Below are 25,316 nucleotides of genomic sequence, written 5' to 3' on the forward strand. Positions count from 1 at the left end.
AGTCAAATACTTGCAGCCACACCCACCCTTGTTTAAAGGGTGGGTGTGTCAGTTGATTGAATAAGCCAAATCAGGTGTGCTGCTGCATGGCTGGAATGAAAACCTGCAGCCACATGGCCCTTTATGGATCAGTTTGGACACCCCTGATGTTGAGCATCACGTCAAAAATGCTTGACACTCTCTCTCATATATGTATATATGAGCTGATATCCTAGTAGTAGAGTAGCCAATCAGAGCGTGTGATTGCTCATATCCAGTGAATGTAGATAGAATAACTGTGTTTATTTTTTTCGCAGTCCGGTTTCCATCAAATCCCGCTCTCTGATTGGCTGGCGAGCGGGTCCATATCCTACGGTACGGACCCCAGTTATGGACCTCTGGTGACTCGCTCGTTCACAACAACAACAAACATACAACCCCTGGCAAAAAGTATGGAATCACCAGTCTTGGATGAGCACTCATTCAGACGTTTTATTCTGTAGAACAAACTGAGATCACAAACATGATACAATAATAAAGTCATTCCAAAGTGCACCTTCTTGGCCTTCAGAAACACTAAAATAAACAAAGAAAATACATTGTGATAGTCAGCAAATGTTACTTTTATAGACCAAGCACAGGGGAAAAAATATGGAATCACTCAATTCTGAGGAAAAAAATATGGAATCACTCAATTTTCAGGTAGAAAGTAAGGACTCACCCAGTCAATTTCCTTTCCCTAAATTGACACCTGCCTCAGATTAGATCTGCTCGTTAGTCTGCAGTTAGAAACAGCGCAGTTATCACACCTTGGAGGGCTGCTGGACCAAGTGGATTGGCAAGAATCATGGCTCCAACAAGAGAGATGTCTCTTGAAACAAAAGAGAGGATTGTCAAACTTCTTAAAGAAGGTAACTCTTCACGCATGGTTGCCAAAGATGTGGGCTGTTCACAGTCAGCTGTATCTAAGATATGGACCAAGTACAAACAACATGGGAAGGTTTTTGAAGCCAAGCGTACTGGTAGACCAAGGAAGATATCAAAGCGTCAAGACAAAAAACTTAAGGCCATATGTCTTGAAAACCGAAAAAGTACAACAAAACAAATGAAGCATAAATGGGAGGAAGCTGGAGTCAATGTACAAGTATGTGACCGAACCGTGAGAAATCGCCTAAAGGAAATGGAATTTTCATATAGGAAAGCTAAAAGAAAACCATCATTGACACCTAAACAGAAAAGAACAAGACTACAATGGGCTAAGGAGAAGCAATCATGGACTGTGGATGACTGGATGAAAGTTATCTTCAGTGATGAATCACGAACCTGCATTGGACAAGGTGATGATGCTGGAACTTTTGTTTGGTGCCGTTCCAGTGAGATTTATGAAGAGGACTGCCTGAAGAAAACATCCAAATTTCCACAATCCTTGATGATATGGGGCTGCATGTCAGGCAAAGGCACTGGGGAGATGGCTGTGGTTACTTCTTCAATAAATGCACGTTTACATTGACATTTTGGACAGTTTTCTTATCCCTTCAATTGAAAAGATGTTCGGGAATGATGAAATAATTTTCCAAGATGACAATGCATCGTGCCATAGAGCAAAAACTGTGAAAGCATTCCTTGGTGAAAGACATGTCCAGTCAATGTCATGGCCTGCAAATAGTCCAGATCTCAATCCAATAGAAAACCTGTGGTGGAAATTGAAAAAAATGGTCCACGACAAGGCTCCGGCCTGCAAAGCTGATCTGGCAACTGCAATCAAAGAGAGTTGGCACCAGATTGATGAAGAATACTGTTTGTCACTCATCAAGTCCATGGCTAAGAGACTGCAAGCCGTTATAAAAGCCAGAGGTGGTGCAACTAAGTACTAGTGATGTGTTTTGAATGTTCTTTTGTTTGTCTGTTTTTCATGATTCCATATTTTTTTCCTCAGAATTGAGTGATTCCATATTTTTTCCCTGTGCTTGGTCTATAAAAGTAACATTTACTGACTTCCACAATGCTTTTTCTTCATTTCTTTTAGTGTTTCTGAAGGCCAAGAAGGTGCACTTTGGAATGACTTTATTATTGTATCATGTTTGTGATCTCAGTTTGTTCTACAGAATAAAACATGTGAATGAGTGCTCATTCAAGACTGGTGATTCCATACTTTTTGCCAGGGGTTGTAGTAGCAATTTTTGTCAACATTTATTTTCGCGTTTCTCAGGAGAATAGCATTAATTTTACAGCATGGATAGCGATAACGACAGTGTTCACAGCGAAAGCGAGTTTTACTACCCTGAGGAAGAAGAAATAAAAGAAAACATTTCAGGAGAAAGCTAAAAACCTCTAACTGTTGCTAACGCCGAGCAAAAACATGGCTGAATCCTGAATGACTCAATTTTGTATAAATAGGGGACTACATAGGCGGCAAAATGTAGTTTTTTTTTTCCTGCCATGGAAGTGCACTTGTATACCGAGGAGGAAGCCATTTGCATTACAGCCGTGAATGAGAATTCAAAATGGCGGTTCACCTCAGTTTTTCCTTTCGGGTGCTCTCGTTTTCTGCTAGAATTTGGGAAAGAAAAAAATTAATATATTATTTACCAGCTTAAGGTTGGTCCATATGGTGAAATACCGTGACCTTGGCCTTAAATACTGACCTTGGCCCAGAGGGCCTCGGTCAGTACTTTCAAGACCTCGGTCACGGTATTTCACCATACGGACCTCCCAGCTGGTAAATAACATATATATATTTATTCATCTTTTGATCTCAAACCCAAGTGTCTTCAGTATATAGCAAAATCAAAAGAATAGGCCTTGCCATTCCAATACTTTTGGAAGGGAATGTCTAAACCAGGGAGACACTGGTGCATTTGAGTGTAATAATAATAATAATGGGTGGCACGGTGGTTAGCACTGTTGCCTCACAGCAAGAAGTTTCTGGGTTTGAGCCCAGTGGCCGATGGGGGCCTTTTTGTGTGGAGTTTGCATGTTCTCATGTCTGCGTGGGTTTCCGCTGGGTGCTCCAGTTTCCCCCACAGTCCAAAGGCATGCAGGTAAGGCTAATTGGTGGCTCTAAATTGACTGTAGGTGTGAATGTGAGTGGTTGTTTGTCTCTATGTGTCAGCCCTGTGATGATTTGGGAACTTGTCCAGGGTGTACTCCGCCTCTCGCCCGTAGTCAGCTGGGATAGGCTCCAGCTTGCCCGCGACCCTGCACAGAATAAGCGGTTACGGATAATGGATGGATGGATGGATGGATGGATGGATAATAATAATTTTTTTTTCTTTTCTAGGTGATGTGATGGTGATCAACTCAAGAGAAATGGCCCCTAAAGATTTGACAGCAAACCTGCTGGACAAATGTCCTACTAAGTTCACATTTAATCCACCCGGTAAGTCAATCTGCATTCCATTACTAATTTTATCATTTTACTTAGAAGTGTGTTAATATACTGGTAACATACATTCACTGTTCATTTTATTAGGGAGACTGACCTGTACACCTTGTCTCTAAGCAGTTATGCAGTCAGCCATTCATGTGGCAGCAGCCAAAAGTCAGAGTCCTTCCCACACCATTCATGGCACGTTTGGCAGCATCAATCTCCGTTTCATAGCCCTCTTGCCTATATTATATAGCTAGGGTTGCAGTGGGGGGCTAGTCCTCTGGTAACCATGAGAGTTTGACTCCCCACTCACATCTGTATTGCAGCTTGCCTTGCCAGATGGCAGTAGGCATCATTTTTATGATGGTCTTTGGTATGACCTGACCATGAGTAGAACTCATGATCTCCCGATCGAGAGGCGGACACGCTAACCACTAGGTCACTCACCGGTATGCGGCAGCAGCACAATGCATAAAATCATGCAGATCATCAGGAGCTTCAGTTAATGTTCATATCAGACATCAGAATAGGGAAAAAAAGTGTCATCTGTTACTTTAACCATGGCGTATTTGTTGGTGCCATATGAGTTGGTTTGAGTATTTCAGAAACTGCTGATCTGAGTCCCCCCCCCCACACACAAATGTCTCTAGAGTTTACACAAAATGGTGCGATAAAAAATGTTGAGAGAGAGACAGTTTTGTTGGTGGAAATGTTTTCTTGATTAGAGTCCAGAGGAAACTGGCCAGATTGGTTTGAGCTGTCAGGAAGGATCTAATAATTCATAGCAACTCTTTACAACTGTAGTGAGCAGAAAAGTATCTCAGCATGCACAAAACATTGAACCTGGAGGTAGATGGGCTACAACAGCAAAAGTTCACATTGGGTTCCAGCCCTGTCAGCCAAGAACATGAATCTGAGGCTATCATGGGCAAAGGCTCACCTAAACTGGACAGCTCAAACTTTTTCTTCATTCTGATGTTTGATGTTAAAATTAACTGAAGCTCCTCACTTGTATCTGCCTGATTTTATGCACTGTGCTGCTGCCACATGATTGTCCGATCAGATAACCGTATAAATGAGTAGGTGTACAGGTGTTCCTATTAAAGTGGACAGTGAATGTATTAGGCATTTAAAAGGCCATTGTTAAGATCTTGCTCTAAAGAGATCTCCTGGGCTGATGGAACAAAACACTTAAAGCCTGCACACTACAGAGGGTCCGGTTTTACTTGTATTTTCACAGAGATACCGATACCTGATACCACCATATTTTAAATCCGTGCTCTACAGCCACTGAAAGCCACAAATGCTATCTAAACTAAACATACAACATATCGTATTCCTGGCAGCAGACCAAACCCACAGGACCATACAAGGAACATTGTTTATTTATCTATCCAGGGGCACCGCCAGAAATTTTGGGCCCCATGAAAGATTAGAATTTTGGGCCCCCCAACTTTGCCCACCCTCGTCACAATTGCACTATTGTCATTATTTGACTTTTGATAGCCCATAGACCTTGAGTTTGTAACTTTGTTATTACATTTTATGTATTAACCTACCAGGGACTAGATGAAAACTGGTCAGTGACTAATTCTGGTGCATTTACAATCACAAATGAAAATTCAAGATTTTGCCGCATGCCTTCTTGTGCTAGGACAATTGGTAGTGAAATGTGTGATGTGACTGCTAATAAATCATAGAAAAACTTTTCTACCCAGCATCAAAATACCTATGGAAATCCCATGGATTGTTATGTGTTAGGTAGAAAGCTGTGTGTACTGTTCTGCAAAAAGGGAATATGTTTGATCAATTACGTACGTATTTCTTCATATGTTGTAACTTCTATCCCTCTTTTATGTGTGCTGCGCTTTCTCCAGCTCCTCAATTTGAAACCAATGGTTTAGAACGTGTGAACATTCCACACACGTAACCATGTCAAACACTTGATTGGTGTCCGTTATTAGCAACACTTTAATCTAGCAAACTGTATATGGCGCTCGCTCATTAAAAACTTCAATCCTAAAGCATTTATGGGTTGTATTGCTGCTTACCTCCTTCTCCAAAGGGGGGTTCAGTGGTTTGGTAGGGCGGAGGTCCCCCTGAGGCTGAATCTGTGCATATTTAGGGCACCCCATTAGTTATGAAACTGGTTATTAGCACTAGTTATTAGCACCAGCATAACGTAATATTTCATCTTGTTTATCACACAAGTCAGTTCAGTTATTAAAATGGAAAAAATGTCACTGTACAAACTGTAAAAATGTTCTCTTGATAGGCTAATCCAACCACGTTCATACTGTTCATTTACCATTCGCTAATATTTTGAACACACATGTGAGCGATAGCTACCTTTCTTTGGGAAAAACTGAGTGACCAGTTGCCTGCCTCTCCGGTCCCTCTCAGCTTTCAGCTGCCTTTATTTACGTTTTTGACAGCCACTCTTCATATTTAGCGATCATAGACTGTACGCACTCCACTGCTGGCTGGCTGCTGCACCGCAACACAGCAGCAAGTAGCGTTGCACTGATCAGCACACAGATTTAACGCATCGCGCTTCTACCAGAACTGGACCGTACCATTTCGCAAAAGGGGGAGGGTTAAATGACAATATGTTGAAGAACTCAAGAAATAAACAACCTTGTTCAATTAGCTCATTTTACCAGATGGAATATTGCATTGTTGTTATTTCAAAAGTCTTATTAAAATCATACTATCAGCCCCTTAAAGGGCCCCATGGCAGTGCTGGGCCCCTAGAATTGTTCTAACCTTTCCCCCCCTGGCGGTGTCTGTCTGTCTGTCTGTCTGTCTATCTATTGTCTACACCACTTATCCATCAGGATTGTCAGTCAAGCTGCAAGAGGTGGGTAACATCCTGGGCAGGTTGCCAACCTATTGCAGGGCTAACACAGAAATAAACAATACTAGGCAATTTAGAGTAGCCAGTTAACCTAATCTGCATGTCTTTGGACTGTGGGAGGAAACCAGAGTCCCCAGAGTAAACCCATGCAGGTACCAGGAGAACATGTACTCCCTGCACAGAAAGGCCCCAGTTGGCCATGAGGTTCGAACCCTGAACCTTCTCGCTGTGAGGTGACAGTGCTAACAAATACACCACCATGTCACCCCTTGTTTATTCATTTCTGATATATTTGTTTCTATATGTAAAAATGGACAGAGAGTAATGCAGTGCCTGGATTAGATCTTCTCGAACTTCAGCCAATCAGAACAGACTACTGGACCTGTGTAAATAAATAATGGTGTGTGTGTGTGTGTGTGTGTGTGTAGGTCCAGAGTGGATTGGTGTTCCAGGTGAGCTGCGTGGTTATGCCGTTGCTCACTTAAAATTCGGTAAACTGCCATGGACTCGACTGTTCCAGCCCACCATCAAACTGGCCAGAGAAGGCTTTCCTTTTCCCAAGTACCTCGGCAAACTTTTCAGATACAAACCAGTAAAAACACTGGTTCAGAACACGTCACTGTGGTACTGACCCTTACACACGCTCTCTCACACACACAGAGTTTGCTGTAATTTTTCTAGCTCTTCTACTTTCTCCAACTCTAAACTGTGGGTGGTAGAAAAGGGCAACTGGACTTGCTTGAAGATTCTTGAAGACGTTTCACCTCTCATCCGAAAGGCTTCCTCAGTTCTGTCTGACTAATAGGGAGTATCAGATATTTCTCCTCTCATGGATCAGAATCAGAATTCTGATGACAAGCTTATCTAAGGTGTCGTTGAGGCATCATGTTGGTGTGGGTCACTGGAGGCTGGGTGTGAACGGCGAGTCATTAGGGTGATCAAAGGGCCATGGGATCACTGGTGTCCCCTATTGTGGCCAATTTATACATGGAGGAAGTGGAACATATAGCTTTGACCACTTTTGCAGGAGTTGCTCCCAGCCATTGGTTTAGATACGTGGATGATACCTGGGTTAAAATCAAAATCCATGAGGTGGAAGCTTTCTCGAAACATATCAATGCAGTGGATAGCAACACCAACTTCACTCGGGAGGATGTCAGTGGGAATAATCTAGCCTTCTTGGATTGTGATGTACACATTAGACAAGACAGAAGCCTTAGTATCGAGGTCTACTGGAAACCCCCACACACACAGACCAGTACCTACTTTTCGACTCGCCACCCACTGGAACATAAATTGGGGGTCATTAGGACCTTGCAACACAGGGCTCAGAACATTCCTACAATGATGGAGGGAAAAGAGGAGGAGCAGAATCATATCAAGAAAGCACTTCAGAATTGCGGTTATCCCAACTGGGCTTTCCTAAAGAGCATAAAAAAAGAACATAACGGACAAGGATGATAACAGGAACAAACGCAAGAACATTGTCATTCCCTACATTTCTGGTCTATCTGAGAAACTCAGAAGGATCTTCTACAAACACAACATTCCGGTACATTTCAGACCCAGTAACACCCTGAAGCAGAAACTGGTCCACCATAAGGACAGAATACCCAGACACAAACAGGACAACGTAGTGTATGCAATTCAGTGCAGTGAGGAATGCACTGACTCGTATATTGGGGAAACAAAACAACCGCTATACAGGCGCTTGGCTCAACACAGGAGAGCCAGTTCCTCAGGCCAGGACTCGGCTGTCTACATTCATCTTAACAACAAAGGACACTCATTTCAGGATTGTAATGTACGCATTTTAGCCAGAGAGGATTGTTGGTATGAGCGAGGAGTTAAAGAAGCCATTTTTGTCAACCTGGAACGGCCATCACTGAACAGAGGTGGGGGTCTAAGACATCATTTATCAACCATCTACAATGCGGTCTTGGGCACTCTTCCCAGACGGCTGGGTGTACGCCAGGACCCAGCTGTTTTCTGTGACTCACGGGAGGACAGAGAGGGTCAGCTTGCCATTGATCACCCTAACGGGCAATCCTTTGATCACCCTAATGACTTGCTGTTCATACCCAGCCTCCAGTGACCCACACCAACATGATGCCTCAACGACACCTTAGATGAGCTTGTCATCAGAATTCTGATTCTGATCCATGAGAGGAGAAATATCTGATACTCCCTATTAGTCAGACAGAACTGAGGAAGCCTTTCGGACAAGAGGTGAAACGTCTTCAAGAATCTTCAAGCAAGTCCAGTTGCCCTTTTCTACCACCCACAGTTTACTATGACCTGGATGATTGAGAATCTTCACAGACATGTTCTCCAACTCTAGTTGTTACTCCACTTTTCTGCTCATCTTAGTTCCATTGCTACCCTCATTTCCTAGCCCACCTAACTACCTTCTTTTTACTTGCCTTTCTAGTTTTCTGAGTTGCTCTGGTTTCTTGTACCTCTGTATCTGGTCTTATCTGTTGAACTGTGCACCTGTGCTTGAAGAATGATAGCTTTTTTCATGTTAAAATGGAAATGTGTGAATAAAGCAACTTCACTGACATCCATCTGTCTGACACATGTTAGAAAACTACATCAGCCTGCTATTGGAAAACACATACTTTTAGCTACTTAGCATTTATTCAGACATCTGATCTGTAGTGAATGTGATTTTTGTTTGTGTATTGTTTTTGTAGTCAATTATTTTGCCACAAGAATAAAACCATTCTCGGGCCAGGTGATACATTACGATACCCAAAACTTGCTGACACTCTGGAAACAATTGCACGAGAGGGGGCTGATGCTTTTTATAATGGCAAAATCGCACAAGACTTAATCCAAGATGTGAAGGCTGCAGGTATTTTACTGGATGTTGTGTGTGTGTGTGTGTGTGTGTGTGAGAGAGAGAGAGAGAGAGAGAGAGAAAGAGAGAGATTATGAGAGAGAGACTATGAGAATATTGAAATTAATTCATTTGTCTGTGTGTTTCAGGTGGATTATTGTCTTTAGAGGATCTAAGCTCTTTTGGCGTGAGAATGACTAGTGTTTTATTTGTGTGGTTTACTGGAGTTTAATTATATTCTTTGATGTGTGTTTTACGTGTGTTGTTTTGTGTTTTCAGGTGATAGTAAATAAAGCATTATCGGTTCCGTTGGGTGATTTAACAATGCATTTCCCTCCTCCACCATTTGGAGGCCCTCTCCTCAGCTTCATCCTCAACGTCATGCAGGGTTCGTTTAACTAAAATAATCAAAGAGGACATATGATGAAAAAATTTTTGAATAAAATATAAGTACAAAAAATGACCTGTGTAGCTCATGCAGAGAATGTGAAGTGTGTACAGTACGTGTTTGCTTGCAGGTTTTGGACTTTCTCCCTTGTCTGTGAAGGGTGAGGAGAGGAAACTGACACTTCATCGCTACATAGAAACACTAAAGTTTGCAAATGGACAGAAGAATATCAGAGACCAACAGAAAGTAAGCACATTTGTATAGAGGCTTTGCACGGTCATGTAACCCCCATAGCAACAGAAACTATGCTGCCATGACAGGGGGCACACTTGTATTGCTTCATTCAGACAAGTTAGTTGTTATTGGTCGGTATGGGATGGTTTTGCTGTGTTTTTGGATCTGCAAATCTCATCTCATCTCATTATCTCTAGCCGTTTTATCCTGTTCTACAGGGTCGCAGGCAAGCTGGAGCCTATCCCAGCTGACTACGGGCGAAAGGCGGGGTACACCCTGGACAAGTCGCCAGGTCATCGCAGGGCTGACACATAGACACAGACAACCATTCACACTCACATTCACACCTACGGTCAATTTAGAGTCACCAGTTAACCTAACCTGCATGTCTTTGGACTGTGGAGGAAACCGGAGCACCCGGAGGAAACCCACGCGGACACGGGGAGAACATGCAAACTCCACACAGAAAGGCCCTCGCCGGCCACGGGGCTTGAACCCAGACCTTCTTGCTGTGAGGCGACAGCGCTAACCGCTACACCACCGTGCCGCCCTGATCTGCAAATCATTTTGAACAAAACAAATATTAGATTTTTTAATTGACCAAAAGTAATTCATCATTAGGATGAACAATTAGAGAAATTTCTAAACATAGAATGGCAAATGGGGGGGGACACGGACATTTGGTGGGACTCGGTGTCAAATGGAGAACCCTATGGTATGCTCACTTCATTTCCACAAAGGTAAGAATTAAAAAAAAAAATTTATTTCACAACTGCAGCAAGGTGCTCATTCTTATACAGTGAACATGAGCCTCAACAAAGTGGCTCGGCACAGCCTAACTTTCACCGAGACTTAAAAAGTGTGTTTACATTCAGGGATCCTTCGGAGCATGTTGTGCATGCGCTTGGGACCCAGTCATTATGAGAAACACCTGATGCTGATTTGAGCACAATCAGCACGCACATATACGGACACAGAGGCTTTGTAAAGTATTATCATTATCAAAGAAACAAATATATTACATTTTTTAATTGACCAAAAGTAATTCATCATCAGGGAGAAAAATTAGAGAAATTTCTAAACGTAGAAGGGAAAATGGGGGAAAAAAACATTCGGTGGTACCTTCCTTTGGTGCACATTGTGCATGTGCTTGAGACCCAGTCGTTATGGGAAACACCTGATGCTGATTTGAGCACAATCAGCATGCGCATATAAGGACACTGTTTTCACAGAGACTTTGTGAAGTATTCTGTGAGGTATGCGGCGGTAGACGGGTCTAAGTGCAGGAAGAGCGTTTATTAGCAGGCATGATATTTACAAAAACAAAACCGAAAGTGGACTCAAACATAGCTAAAGACAAACATGACCGTGATAATGATAATACTTCACAAAGCCTCTGTGCCGATATATGCACATGCTGATTGCGCTCAAACCAGCATCAGGTGTTTCTTATAATGACTGGGTCCCAAGCGCACGCACAACACGCTCTGAAGGATCCCCGAATGTAAACGCACTTTTTAAGTCTCGGTGAAGGTTAGGCTGTGCCGAGCCACTGTGTTGAGGCTCATGTTCACTTCACAGTATAAGAACGAGCACCTTGCTGCAGTTGTGAAATAAATTTTTTTTAATTCTTACCTATGTGGAAATGAAGTGAGCATACTATAGGGTTTTTGACCTCTCTGTTCGACACCGAGTCCCGCTGAATGTTTTTTCCCCAATTTTTTCCTTTTCCCTTCTATGTTTAGAAATCTCTCTAGTCTTTTCCCCCAATGGTGAATTACTTTTGATAAATTAAAAAAAATCTGATGTCTTTGTTTCATTTAGAACGATTTGCACATCTAAAAATGCAGCAAAACCCTCTCATACCGACCAATAACAACTAACTCATCTGAATGAAGCACTACAAGCATGCCTCCTGTCATGGCGGCATAGTTGCCGTTGCAATGGGGGGGGGTCACGTGACAATGCAAAGCCTTTCTTAGGTAGTAGATTTTGTGTGTGTGTGTGTGTGTGTGTGTGTGTGTGTATGGACTCAGGAGAGGAATCTAAGGTGTCTGATTGCTGAGGACTTCTTTCTTTATCACACGGTTTTAAGGTTGAGCACAGAGTAAGCAGGAATGCCACAGTGTAGTCAGAGAGAGAGGGAGCAATTGTCAGACAAACCAGCTTTAGAATCTCATTCATGACATCAGAAGTCTCACAGACTATTTGTTCTTCAATAATTCTAAAGAAACAAAATCATTTACTGTTATTAATAGCAATTATATTCTTTTTTGTTTGGATTTGATAACAGCCTGTAATTAAATTGGTTGATATGGAAGAGAGGAAAATGATAGGCTGTTGTTTCCAATTTAAATTAAGAGTTTGAGACACATTAAATAATTGCAATTTACAAACAAGAATTTTAAAAACATCAATTTATTAATAAATGAAAGAGGACTGTGTTACTGAATTATTAAACATCTGTTTGAATATTGAATTCTGAGACAAGAAGGAGAAATCAATTCATGTTACTTTTTCTTAATAAAATTCAGTTAATTGTATTTGCTTTTCCAAAAGTAGATTATAATGTCATTATGTAGTTTTAATTAAAAATAGATGCAAGAATCACTTCTATTCTAAAAGTGTGCGCACAATTAAACTGTTATTGCTAGTATTGACCACTAGAGGGCCTTATGAGGCAAGGGGGGATTGTTTCCATTGTAGTGTCTCCACTATGAAAGAGCGACCTAAGATGGCATAGAGGCAGGCCTTTAGGGTTGTTTGACTTGGAAGTAGATGAACTTCACATTGATTAAAATTCTGTTTGTTATAACCTTGAGATGAACGCCCAGATGAATAAAAACATTGATTTGGTAATAAGTCCATTAACACTTAAACACTTTTCTCTAAGGGAAATCTTCCTTTGTCCGAGCACGTGTTGCAGAATGCTTCATTGTTTTGTTTGGCTAAATGTTCGTTGAAGTAAAGATGATTGCAGCATAAAATGCTAAGGTATTTAAAAAAAGTTTGAGTTGATTAGATGTCCATTTCATTAATAGGAACAAATCTTTCTTCGTGCATGAGTGTCCAGAGGAGGGCAGCTTGCGGTCAGTAGTGGTTGTAAATCATCATGTTCTAGAGGCCATCTGTTTGCAATGTGCCGTTCAGACTGGGTTTAACATCTTGTGAGTTACAGCATCTTCCCAGGGTTGTAAATTGCCTTGGTATAGATCATGAGACAGCAGGAATCTGTGCGGTGTTTGAAACAAAGGAGGTTGTATTTTTCCTTCCAAATCAGCAATTTGGACCCTCTGGGAGAGGGGTCTGTGTGATGAGATTTCCTGTGTTTCTGGCATATCTGAGGGACACGTAAATTTGCAGGCTAAAATGATATTGGGGCATGGCTAGGTTGTGATCCCACATCCTGTATGTAAGGTGCTCTACTGCATATATATTAACTGCCAAGTACTTTGTGACAAATAAATAATCCACTTGCACTTGCAGTCAATTGACTAGCAGCTAGTTATTTACAGCTAGCTATTTACTGTTTCAGACACACCATCTGATGGATTCAGGCTTTGCTGATCACATCAGGTCAATGATCAGCAGCAGTCGTACATATCCAGCATCTTACTACAATGTCACCCCATCCACTGATCGATTTGGGACAACGCATGTTTCCGTTCTAGCAAATGATGGCTCAGCTGTTTCTGTCACCAGCACCATCAATCACCTGTGCGTACTGCAGTTACACAACGTGTGTGTATCAGATGCTAATATTTGGTAGTGTTTACATAATTATGTGGGGTTTTTTTTACCTGTTTGCTCAGGTTTGGATCAAGCATCTATTCTCCTAAAACAGGGATCATACTGAACAACGAGCTGTCAGATTTCTGCGGAAGAGCCAATTCTATCTCTGCAGGTAAACTGCTTTCTAGCCAATAATAATAATAATAATAATAAATACAACCCTGATTCCAAAAAAGTTGGGATGCTGTGTGAAACGTGAATAAAAACAGTATGCAATGATTTGCAAATCCTTTTCCACCTATTTTCAGTTGAATACAATACAAAGGCAAGATGTTTAATGGTCAAATTAATAAACTTTGTTTCTTGTAAATATACAGTCAGTCATTCTGAATTTGATGCAAACCATTCCAAAAACATTGGGAAAGGGGCATGTTTACCACTGTGTTACATCACATTTTCTTTTACAATGCTCACTAAGCACTTGGAAGCTGAGGGAACAAATTTTTGACATTTTGAAAGTGAAATTCTTTCCCATTCTTGCTTGATATACGACTTCCGTTGTTCAACAGTCCGGGGTCCTGGTTATCATATTTTGTGATTCATAATGTGACATGTTCACTGGGAGGCAGGCAGACCAGTTTAGCACCCACACTCTTACCATGTGTTGTAACATGTTCAGAATGTGGCTTGGCATTGCCTTGCTGAAATGTACAGGGACGTCCCTGAAAAAGACATCATCTGGATGGCAGCATATGTTGCTCCAAAGCCTGTATGTACCTTTCAACATTAATGGTGCCTTTACAAATGTGCAAGTTACCCATGCCATGGGCACTAACACACACCCATCTCAGATGCTGCTACCATCTCAGAACTTTGTGCTTGTAATAATCTGGATGCTACTTTTCCTCTTTAGCCCAGAGGAAACAACATCCTTGATTTCCAAAAACAGTTTGAAATGTGGACTCCTCAGTCCACAGCACACTTTTCCACTTTGTGTCAGTTGACCTCAGATGAGCTCGGGCCCAGAGAATTCGGCTGTGTTTCTGGATGTTGCTGATGTATGGCTTTGCATGGTAGATACAGTGACGAATTGTGTTTGCCGACAGTGGTTTTCTGAAGTGTTCCCAAGATAATGTAGGAATATCCTTTAAACAACCATATTGGTTTTTATTGCAGTGTCGCCTGAGGGATCGAAGGTCGCAGGCGTTCAATGTTGGTCCTTGTCCCTTACATGCAGAGATTTCTGGATACTCTGAATCTTTTAATGATATTATGAACTGTTGTTGGTGAAATCCCGAAAGTCCTTGTAATTGTACATTAAGAAACATCGCTTTTAAACTATTGAACTATTTGCCGATGAAGTGCTTGTGAACGACTCATCTCATTCTCATCTCATTATCTCTAGCCGCTTTATCCTTCTACAGGGTCGCAGGCAAGCTGGAGCCTATCCCAGCTGACTACGGGCGAAAGGCGGGGTACACCCTGGACAAGTCACCAGATCATCACAGGGCTGACACATAGACACAGACAACCATTCACACTCACATTCACACCTACGGTCAATTTAGAGTCACCAGTTAACCTAACCTGCATGTCTTTGGACTGTGGGGGAAACCGGAGCACCCGGAGGAAACCCACGCGGACACGGGGAGAACATGCAAACTCCGCACAGAAAGGCCCTTGCCAGCCACGGGACTCGAACCCGGACCTTCTTGCTGTGAACCGACAGCGCTAACCACCACACCACCGTGCCGCCCTTGTGAATGACTCAACCTTCCAAATTACCAGTTAACCTGTTTACGTGTAGAATGTTCCAAACAGGTGTTTTTTTTTTTGTTTTTTTTTTAGCATTCCACAACTTTCCCACTCTTTTGTTGGCCCTGCCCCAAATTTTTTGGAACGGGTTGCAGGCGTCAAATTCAGACTGAGTGTATGTACACAAAAAAACAAAGTTTCAGTTTGAACATTAAATATCTTGTTTTTGTATTGTATTCAGTTGAATATTGGTCAAAAAGGATTTGCAAACCATTGCATTCTTTTATTTACATTTTACACGGCATTCCAACTTTTTTGAATTGGAGTTATAATAATAATAATAAAAAATAATTGTCATACACACACACTATAATTCTATTCCTGTTAACCCATCAAACTCCTTTTGTCTTTCATTTTCCTTTAATGGATCCATTGTTTCCTGTACCATTAACCCTCACTCCACTGTTTATATTTGTTCATGGTGTCATGTGGGATAAATATAAAGAAATCAGGGTATTTAACAGGATTATTATTTTTATTTAAATATATTTAATAATTAAAAATAAATACATTTATTTAAAATTAATTTAATTTTTTAGCTTAGTTTTTAATTTATATAATAGTTTATCAATTTAATTTATATTCATTAGCTTAATTTCTATCATATATAGTTTATGAATGTAATCAATACTCCTTACTTTAGTTCTTATCATATATAGTTTTTTATCATACTTGTTATATATTATTGCAGTTTTTTATGATACCAGATTGAATTGTGTGTAATTCTGAACAATTATGGAAATCATTTTGTACAGTTATTATAATTATTTGAAGTTTATTTATATTTATGAAATATTATTATTATTATTATTATTGCTTTAATTAATCTGTATGTTTGTGTAGGTGCTCAGCCCCCATCCTCAATGTCACCTGTTATTATCCACTCAAAGAACCGAGAGAAAGTTCTAGTCATTGGAGGATCCGGAGGTAGTCAGATTATCACTAGCATGGCCACGGTAAACTGTGTACACACACACACACACACACACACACACACACACGTAACCATCTCATCTCATCTCATTATCTGTAGCCGCTTTATCCTGTTCTACAGGGTCGCAGGCAAGCTGGAGCCTATCCCAGCTGACTACGGGTGAAAGGCGGGGTACACCCTGGACAAGTCACCAGGTCATCACAGGGCTGACACATAGACACAGACAACCATTCACACTCACATTTACAGTCAGTTTAGAGTCACCAGTTAACCTAACCTGCATGTCTTTGGACTGTGGGGGAAACCGGAGCACCCGGAGGAAACCCACGCGGACACGGGGAGAACATGCAAACTCCGCACAGAAAGGCCCTCGCTGGCCATGGGGCTCGAACCCGGACCTTCTTGCCGCGAGGCGACAGCGCTAACCACTACACCACCGTGCCGCCCCACACGTAACCAAGCTTTAGAAAAAAAAAAAAGATTTTGCCAACAGTTTTTCAGAAAAATCATGTTTATATTACAGAAAATGTTCAGGGCAGGTTTAGGAAAGAGATTGTGTGTTTTTTTGGAAAGTGCATGTGCAATTTAAAAACTACACATCCTCCAAAATTTACAAAGTTTCATAATTATATAATGTAAATTATGTAACTTGTGATTTCATTCATGATTAACTGGCAAGCCTCTTAAGACTGAGTAAATAAACTCATAAAGTTGCATCATGAGAGATAACTGATAAATATTCTAGAATTTTTATATGATTCTTTTCCCTTTATGATTATTCTTTGTTAATTTTTCTTCTTCTTTGTCTCACTTTTCACACAGGCAATAATGAACAAACTGTGGTTTGGGATGAACCTAAAGGATGCCATCAAAGACAAAGTGGTTGTTGTCAACTCAGATAATTCAGTGTTCTTAGAGAAGGGATTTGATGAGGTAGATATGACAAATTAGTTTCTGTTATCACTTACATTATAACAGCTATAAATAGTCAGTCATTCACTCAATAGCCTCTGCTCTTTCGCTCTCTTAAAGTTAATAAAACTGTCAGGATGCAGGCACTTACAAATGTAATTGCAGGGGAGAACAGAGAGCAAACAGTAACAAAGCCAAATCGTGAGACTAGAGTCGTGGTCAAAGGCAGGTGAGGGTTGGTCGATTGGCGAACAGGACAACGTAGGAAAGTTAAGAAGCATAAGCAAGGATAGCGAGAATCAAAACAACGATAGGCAGGCAGAGAGATAAAGGCTCAGTATGCACTAGAGAACACAGAACAATACTTCGCACTGAGTGTTTATGAGAGAGAGAGGTTTAAGTAGCGTGGTTAATGATCCTCAGCTGAGTTCAATACTCCGGTGACAGGGGGCGCTGTGGCTTATGGGCATTGTAGTATTAAGCGGCCATGTTTGTAGTTTGCTCAGCGTTGTTGTTCTCAATACTCTCACTGACAAAGATTGACTGCTACAAAGCACTGACAAAAAGTGTCCTTCCATAAACGAGCACTTTAATATAAACCTGTAATTTGAAGTATAGCTAGAAATACCGTCAGAGTTGTGCTGTTATGGAAAATTAATCAACACCTTCTGACCAGTCAGATTCAAGCATTCAGTGTGTAAACTGTAAGGCACACTGTGATATTTGTTTGATCACTGCATCCTAACTTCTCAGCTTAGTTATGCACTATGTGATACAATACAAACTACAAATATGGTTAAAAAATAAAGAAAATATTCACTTTCCATGCTCACTATCATGATTCACAATAAGATACTTAACTCTTTATCCCTTAAAGCAGTTGCTACAGCCACCCTTGTATATGTATATACTGTTCACCCTTAGAACATATTTACAAGAAAAAAAAAAGTCTAAAGACAAGGTTTTAGACAAGGTGTCATATGTCGTCATTATAGGATATACACGGGGTCGTCATTAAAGGGTAAAGAGTTAAACAACAACAAAGCCCCTATCCTGATTCTGCATCTCGAATCGGGTGGATACTGCTTAAAAATGCTGCCTACCTAGAGAGCCACCTCCTGAATATAACTGCACTAGAAATAACAAAATATTTGTGTCCAAAATATCTCATCTCATCTCATTATCTGTAGCCGCTTTATCCTGTTCTACAGGGTCGCAGGCAAGCTGGAGCCTATCCCAGCTGACTATGGGCGAAAGGCGGGGTACACCCTGGACAAGTCGCCAGGTCATCACAGGGCTGACACATAGACACAGACAACCATTCACACTCACATTCACACCTACGGTCAATTTAGAGTCACCAGTTAACCTAACCTGCATGTCTTTGGACTGTGGGGGAAACCGGAGCACCCGGAGGAAACCCACGCGGACACGGGGAGAACATGCAAACTCCACACAGAAAGGCCCTCGCCGGCCACGGGGCTCGAACCCGGACCTTCTTGCTGTGAGGCGACAGCGCTAACCACTACACCGCCGTGCCGCCCCTGTCCAAAATATCATATATTGAAATTTAGTAACACTTGCTTAGTTGTAACTGACTGCTTCACTAAATTCCCACTGAAAACAAGTCTGTTTTCATTCTTAACAAAAAAAAGGAAATATCTCGCAAATAAACAAATTGAGCTAAAAGTCGGTCTTTATGTCTGTCCCTTATAAAAAAAAAAAGCTACACGTTGAATTTGTTCTTAATGATATAACCACTAAAGTGATGAAAATTGATAGGACTATTTTTTGTCAGGGAGGCCGCCATAACTTCATCGTACGCGATGCCTTTTTCCGCAAGCACAGTGGAGGTGTACAAGTGCATGCTATACTAGACTATAGTATAATATTATGGTCTAGTGTGACTTCTTGGTCAATTTATTTGCATTTCTTGACAAAAGTTATGGCAATGCAGTATTAGAAAAGGACTCAAAATAAAGTAGTGGCTAGTTTGTTGCCTATTTATTTAAAAAATAAAATTATCTGCTTATCTTCCATCCGTTTGATGTGTGACACGGTGTGCTGTCGTGTTACCGGTGTTTTGTGGTGAAACAAAGTTGGGATCGCGTCCAACTTCAGTTGTCGTTTCTGCCTCGTGTCTCGCTTCTTCTCAGTGATTTTTTTTTTCATACAAGTACTCCACAAATCCACAATCTTCTGTAAAATGCTCACTGCACAATTTGCTGCTTTTTCCAGGAGTAAAGTTTTCTCACTTTACTTGATAAAGCCAAACGTCATGGTTCCTTCAAAGGATAACCATGATACCATGTCAGTCCCAGTGTTTTCTTGGGTCCCGAATCATGGTTTTTACACTTGTAGGCGGTGCATTTATCCATCTTTAAGAAGATATAGACGAAGACACGACTCCACAAACCGCTAGAATTATCATTCATTCATTCATTCATTATCTCTAGCCGCTTTATCCTGTTCTACAGGGTCGCAGGCAAGCTGGAGCCTATCCCAGCTGACTACGGGTGAAAGGCGGGGTACATCCTGGACAAGTCGCCAGGTCATCACAGGGCTGACACATAGACACAGACAACCATTCACACTCACATTCACACCTACGGTCAATTTAGAGTCACCAGTTAACCTAACCTGCATGTCTTTGGACTGTGGGGGAAACCGGAGCACCCGGAGGAAACCCACGCAGACACGGGGAGAACATGCAAACTCCGCACAGAAATGCCCTCGCCGGCCATGGGGCTCGAACCCGGACCTTCTTGCTGTGAGGCGACAGCACTAACCACTACACCACCGTGCCGCCCCCACTAGAATTATACTAATTAAAATGTAATACACAGACAAAATAATGCTTGAAAAAATAGACGGTAGCTGCATGCAATGGTGGATCCAGGATGAAATAAGGAAGACATGTGGAATCACGCAGCATCACCCTCATTTTCGTCTCCGAATACATTGATGTATCTGGCTAATCCAGTACGACTACACATGGGGAAATGGCCCAATGGACCGATGTTACAACTTTAACATGTTTTTTACGCTAAAGTCTGATTAATTTTTTTCGTCTAGAACATCTTGTATTAATGTATAATGATGACCTTTTATAACCCCGTAATTTCAAAATTTCCTGGTTAATCCCTTGAATGTTCTTTGTCTTTTACAGTCGATGAAGGCAGCCATACGGTATTTTCAACATAATATAACAAATGATACCCTTTCTTTTCACCATGTGAATGGCATAATGAAAGAGGATGGCTGCATCACTGCTTTCTCTGATGAAAGGAAAAATGGAAAAGCATCAGGTTACTGATCACACTGGAGCAACATCTCCTTCGAGACTCAACTCACATTTTAACTTACAGCTCTTTAATTTGACTGTAAAGGATCTAGATCATACCTTGTCCATATTATACTGTTATACTGTCAATGTCTGCCTACTACGTATTCCTTATAGTAGAGTGTTTAATGTAATGTAGCACTCTAATACAGAGAACTGAGTTTATATAGTATTTTACTGTAAAATAACATGACAAGGACATGTTACATGTATTTTCATTTAATCAGTGAATCTTAACTATCTAGTTGTAACGCACAAGACCCAAAACAGGTTTAAGGATCCATCTGCTGGAGGTAGATTAGGTGACAATCTAATATAAAGTTCAAAAATTAAGGTTATCAGGAGGGCATTTATCAAACACAATGTGCAAATCCAGGAAGCAAAGGTCAAAAGATAAAATGCAATGTGTACAAGGTTCAGAATGTACTCACACTAAGAGTTGGCAAGACTTTGCAATGGTTCTTAGATAGAGTTTGCTTTACACTGTGTAAACAGAAAGGTTTTGCTACGTAGTTTAGTACTAGGAGAGAGGGACCTTTCCTGGCAGGGCAAGGAGGTATAATGTCCTGGGTTTATGTCATACTAATACAGTAGGACAGTAACGCTAATAAAAATGACATATTACTGCATAGTACCTCAAATCACTGAGCATGCCAGTTATTGCCATAGGAACAACTGACAATTTTATAACACAAAATGGTCCCTCTAAGCCAGGGGTGTCCAAACTGATCCATAAAGGGCCGTGTGGCTGCAGGTTTTCATTCCAGCCATGCAGCAGCACACCTGATTTGGCTTATTCAATCAACTGACACACCCACCCTTTAAACAAGGGTGGGTGTGGCTGCAAGTATTTGACTGTGTGAAGACAGTTCAGTTGATTGAATGAGCCAAATCAGGTGTGCTGCTGCATGGCTGGAATGAAAACCTGCAGCCACATGGCCCTTTATGGATCAGTTTGGACACCCCTGCTCTAAGCCCCTCATTTCACCGAGTACGATCTGGAAAAACCGTGCGCAACTATGATCGCAGCTATGTTTTCCCGTAGTCACGGGCAAAATCCGTGCGACCTAAACCCATTATTTTCTGTGTACGCTCTATGTTCGATGTTATCTCGTTCGACCTTCGATGTGTATGCTCTGCCTGCATCCTATACGCTCTGTAGACGCTTTACATACACTCTACTTGCATCTATCCACTCGATCTGATGCGATCTTAACACGACCAAGGCTCGTTCTGTTCAACCAATCTGCGACATAGCGTCGATCTCTGCAATATATCCTCGCAAGTGCGCGACCTCGGCCGATCAAGGCTCAATCTTGGCCGATCTAGCTACGTACGAGTTGCAACGTACCCTCGATCAATATGATTTAGCCTGCGATATAAACATTCTAGCCTCGCTCTGTATGCTCAATTCTCTATCTTTTCTAGACAGATTCTCGCCTGAGCTATGCGCAAATTTGTCATGGTCGCCTGGATTTGTGTGCGACCCACTGTGACCGTATAAAAAGGCCCGGCGATCGGTGGCCGACCATCAGTTTTTGACCAGCCTCCGAAGGGACAACATGGACCCAATCGCTCTGCATCATGCTATTGCGCCCTATTTATATGACGTTCAGTAGGCGTAGCTTAATCGGATTAGGCGAAGATAGGTCGCAACTTAAGCGATGGTCGATCTTTATTGGTTGAAGTAGGTCGCACCTTAATCCTCTTTATGCGCCCTATTTATATGACATTCAGTACGCGTAGCTTTAATAGGATTAGGCGAAGGTAGGTCGCAACTTAAGCGATGGTCGATCTTTATTGGTTGAAGTACAGGGATGCAAACGGTGCGCCTTTTGGCGGATGCCGCCTTTTTCACGGCTGAATCGCGCAGATCCAATTTTTTTTTTAGGGGGGGCGTTGGAGTGTCTGATTATAATTTCATCAAAGTAAATTCTGTATATAAGCAAATGCCGTTACAGTCCATGAAACATAGGAAGTATAAGTATGAGAAGAAAACAGTAAATTAGAAAGCTGCGCACGTTTGCGCGAAAGCTGCGCAAACGTGCACAGCTTTCTGATTTACTGTTTTCTTCTCATACTTATACTTCCTATGTTTCATGGACTGTAACGGCATTTGCTTATTTAGTAATTTTAATACAGAATTTACTTTGAAATTATAATCAGACACTCCAACGCCCCCCCTAAAAAAAAAATTCGGATCTGCGCGATTCAGCCGTGAAAAAGGCGGCATCCACCAAAAGGCGCGCCGTTTGCATCCCTGGAAGTAGGTCGCACCTTAATCCTATTTAGAATCCAATCATGCCCATGGGAAGAATAGGGAGCGTACGGGTCTAGGGAAGGTCTGGGACAGGTTGCGCGGAGCGAGGCTTGATCGCAAAAGAGTGAAGCTAGATCGCACGGATCGAGTGAGTGTCGAGGACGGGCCGAGCAGCACAACCATGCGCGCAATCAGTTCTCACTCAAGAAGACTGAGCATCGCTCATCCCCGTTCTAGCCTCGATTGTCTCTCGACCAATGCATCCTTTCCTCGACCTTGTTCGCTATTTCGACGCTCTCTGTGCGACATTTAGGTCGAGGCTCAGTTTTTTGACATGTCAAAAATCCGAGCTACGATCTCTTTGTTGGGGAGACCATTCCTTGACTACGTGCAACCACGGAAGACCAACGCGTGACCAACCCTTGTTCAACCGTCGACTGCATACGACCTGCGGCGACCAAGCCACGCTCTGAGATCGCAGCTCGGTCTTCCGGGAAGATTTCTCAGTGAAATGACCCCCCTAAACTCCCTGCACTGTAGTGGTGATCTCACTCACAACTTTGGCACCTTTGCAAAATGAAAACCATTATGCCTTCTGATGGCCCTGTCCCTTCTGATACGAAAAATCAAGCACAAAAAGCAAGAATGTAGCAAGGAAATCCAGACTTTCCCAAAGAATAGTTCTGTTTGCAAAAAACTCCATTTTATTTGCTATTGAATTCTGTACAATAAATATATTCATACACACTACAGGATTTTTTTAAGGGGTGCCCTCTAGCTGTGGGCCCCTACAGTTGTCACAACATTTCCAGTCCACAAGCAATGGTTTGCATTCAGTGTTTAATTTCTCAGAGGTCTTAACAGATAGAGATCTTAATAGATATTAATAGAACACTACATCTGACTGTGACTTTCTTATTGCCAGTACATTACTACACTAGACAGATCTGATGTGAAGCAGAAAAAAATACCATCCACAAAAAATTCAAAATCACGGAGCAGATTCTGTTCAATTAACTATGAAAAGCTCAAAATACCTCACATAGAGCAGCAAATAAACCAAACTGAGCCAAATTATAGAGTATGCCTCAAGTGAATGTAAATGTGACCTTTAGACTGTTTTTCATGCAGGCTTATACTTTTGTATAATGTTTCTACACTGTTTTGTATACTTTTACATAATCATGACGTCACTGTTTAGTTTCTGGACTGATTTTTAAACTTCATTATTATATATAACAGTTATTCCACAAAATCGAGTCGTACATGAGCTGATAGCCAACTTGGCGCTATATGCCTTGTCGGCTATTATGTCGGTATGACGAGATTGAGTGGAATAACTGTTTTATTCGATCCACATTCACTGGATTTTGACAAATAGAGCATTTTTATTTTTCTTTTTTGCAAATTCGATAAATAAAAACTTTGTACAAAACATCCGACAAAATCATTTCCGCTTAGAATGTAAACAAACCGGCGAAATAACAGGAGCAATTTGTGAAAAATGCTATAATAATTCTTGAAAAATAATAGATATCTTCTTACCATCAAATACTTTTATTCCATATTTTGTTGCTTTATTTTGTATTTTTGGGGGTTTTGTTTTCGAGTAGAGTTTTTATTTCGTCCTCAGTTGGTTCAGTAACATGCGCCGCCATTTTCTTCTTCTTCTTTAGGGTTTTATGGCGGTTGGCAAACCAAATTAAAGGGGCCACCGACTGGGCTGGAGTGTGGAACAGGGGAGATTGGGGAGAAAAACTATATTCTTTTTGCTATTTTTATTTCTTTTAAATACTTGATAAAGTGATATATCTGACTTGATGCATGCTGCCATTTTGTTTTTCCCTACTCACAGTATATGAGCTGATAGCCTAGTACTAGAGTAGCCAATCAGAGCATGATTGTTCATATCCATTGAATGTGGATATATATATATATATATATATATATATATATATATATATATACACACACACAGTGGTGCTTGAAAGTATATATATATATATACACACACACAGTGGTGCTTGAAAGTTTGTGAACCCTTTAGAATTTTCTATATTTCTGCATAAAAATGACCTAAAACATCATCAGATTTTCACACAAGTCCTAAAAGTAGATAAAGAGAACCCAGTTAAAAAAATGAGACAAAAATATTATACTTGGTCATTTATTTATTGAGGAAAATGATCCAATATTACATATCTGTGAGTGGCAAAAGTATGTGAACCTTTGCTTTCAGTATCTGGTGTGACCCCCTTGTGCAGCAATAACTGCAACTAAACGTTTCTGGTAACTGTTGATCAGTCCTGCACACCGGCTTGGAGGAATTTTATCCCATTCCTCAATACAGAACAGCTTCAAATCTGGGATGTTGGTGGGTTTCCTCACATGAACTGCTTGCTTCAGGTCCTTCCACAACATTTCGGTTGGATTAAGGTCAGGACTTTGACTTGGCCATTCCAAAACATTAACTGTATTCTTGTTTAATCATTCTTTGGTAGAACGACTTGTGTGCTTAAGGTCATTGTCTTGCTGCATGACCCATCTTCTCTTGAGATTCAGTTCATGGACAGATGTCCTGACATTTTCCTTTAGAATTCACTGGTATAATTCAGAATTCATTGTTCCATCAATGATGGCAAGCCGTCCT

General features: G+C 41.2%; 1 protein-coding gene across 1 annotated transcript in view; it reads left to right on the plus strand.

The window, feature by feature from the left end:
• Nucleotides 1-22,358, plus strand: part of ggt5b (gamma-glutamyltransferase 5b) — a 55,768-nt gene extending 33,410 nt beyond the window's left edge. The window contains exons 3-13 of the mRNA XM_060909183.1: nt 3,260-3,358; nt 6,635-6,830; nt 8,903-9,063; nt 9,198-9,235; nt 9,328-9,436; nt 9,567-9,682; nt 13,206-13,387; nt 13,483-13,574; nt 16,061-16,173; nt 16,974-17,084; nt 20,233-22,358. Coding sequence (XP_060765166.1) covers nt 3,260-3,358; nt 6,635-6,830; nt 8,903-9,063; nt 9,198-9,235; nt 9,328-9,436; nt 9,567-9,682; nt 13,206-13,387; nt 13,483-13,574; nt 16,061-16,173; nt 16,974-17,084; nt 20,233-20,379 — 1,364 coding nt within the window. The 3' untranslated portion in view covers nt 20,380-22,358. The remainder of the gene's footprint in view (nt 1-3,259; nt 3,359-6,634; nt 6,831-8,902; nt 9,064-9,197; nt 9,236-9,327; nt 9,437-9,566; nt 9,683-13,205; nt 13,388-13,482; nt 13,575-16,060; nt 16,174-16,973; nt 17,085-20,232) is intronic.
• The last annotated feature ends 2,958 nt before the right edge of the window (nt 22,359-25,316 follow it).

This window comes from Neoarius graeffei, chromosome 25, assembly GCF_027579695.1.
Source record: "Neoarius graeffei isolate fNeoGra1 chromosome 25, fNeoGra1.pri, whole genome shotgun sequence".
In the NCBI taxonomy this organism is placed as follows: Eukaryota; Metazoa; Chordata; class Actinopteri; order Siluriformes; family Ariidae; genus Neoarius; species Neoarius graeffei.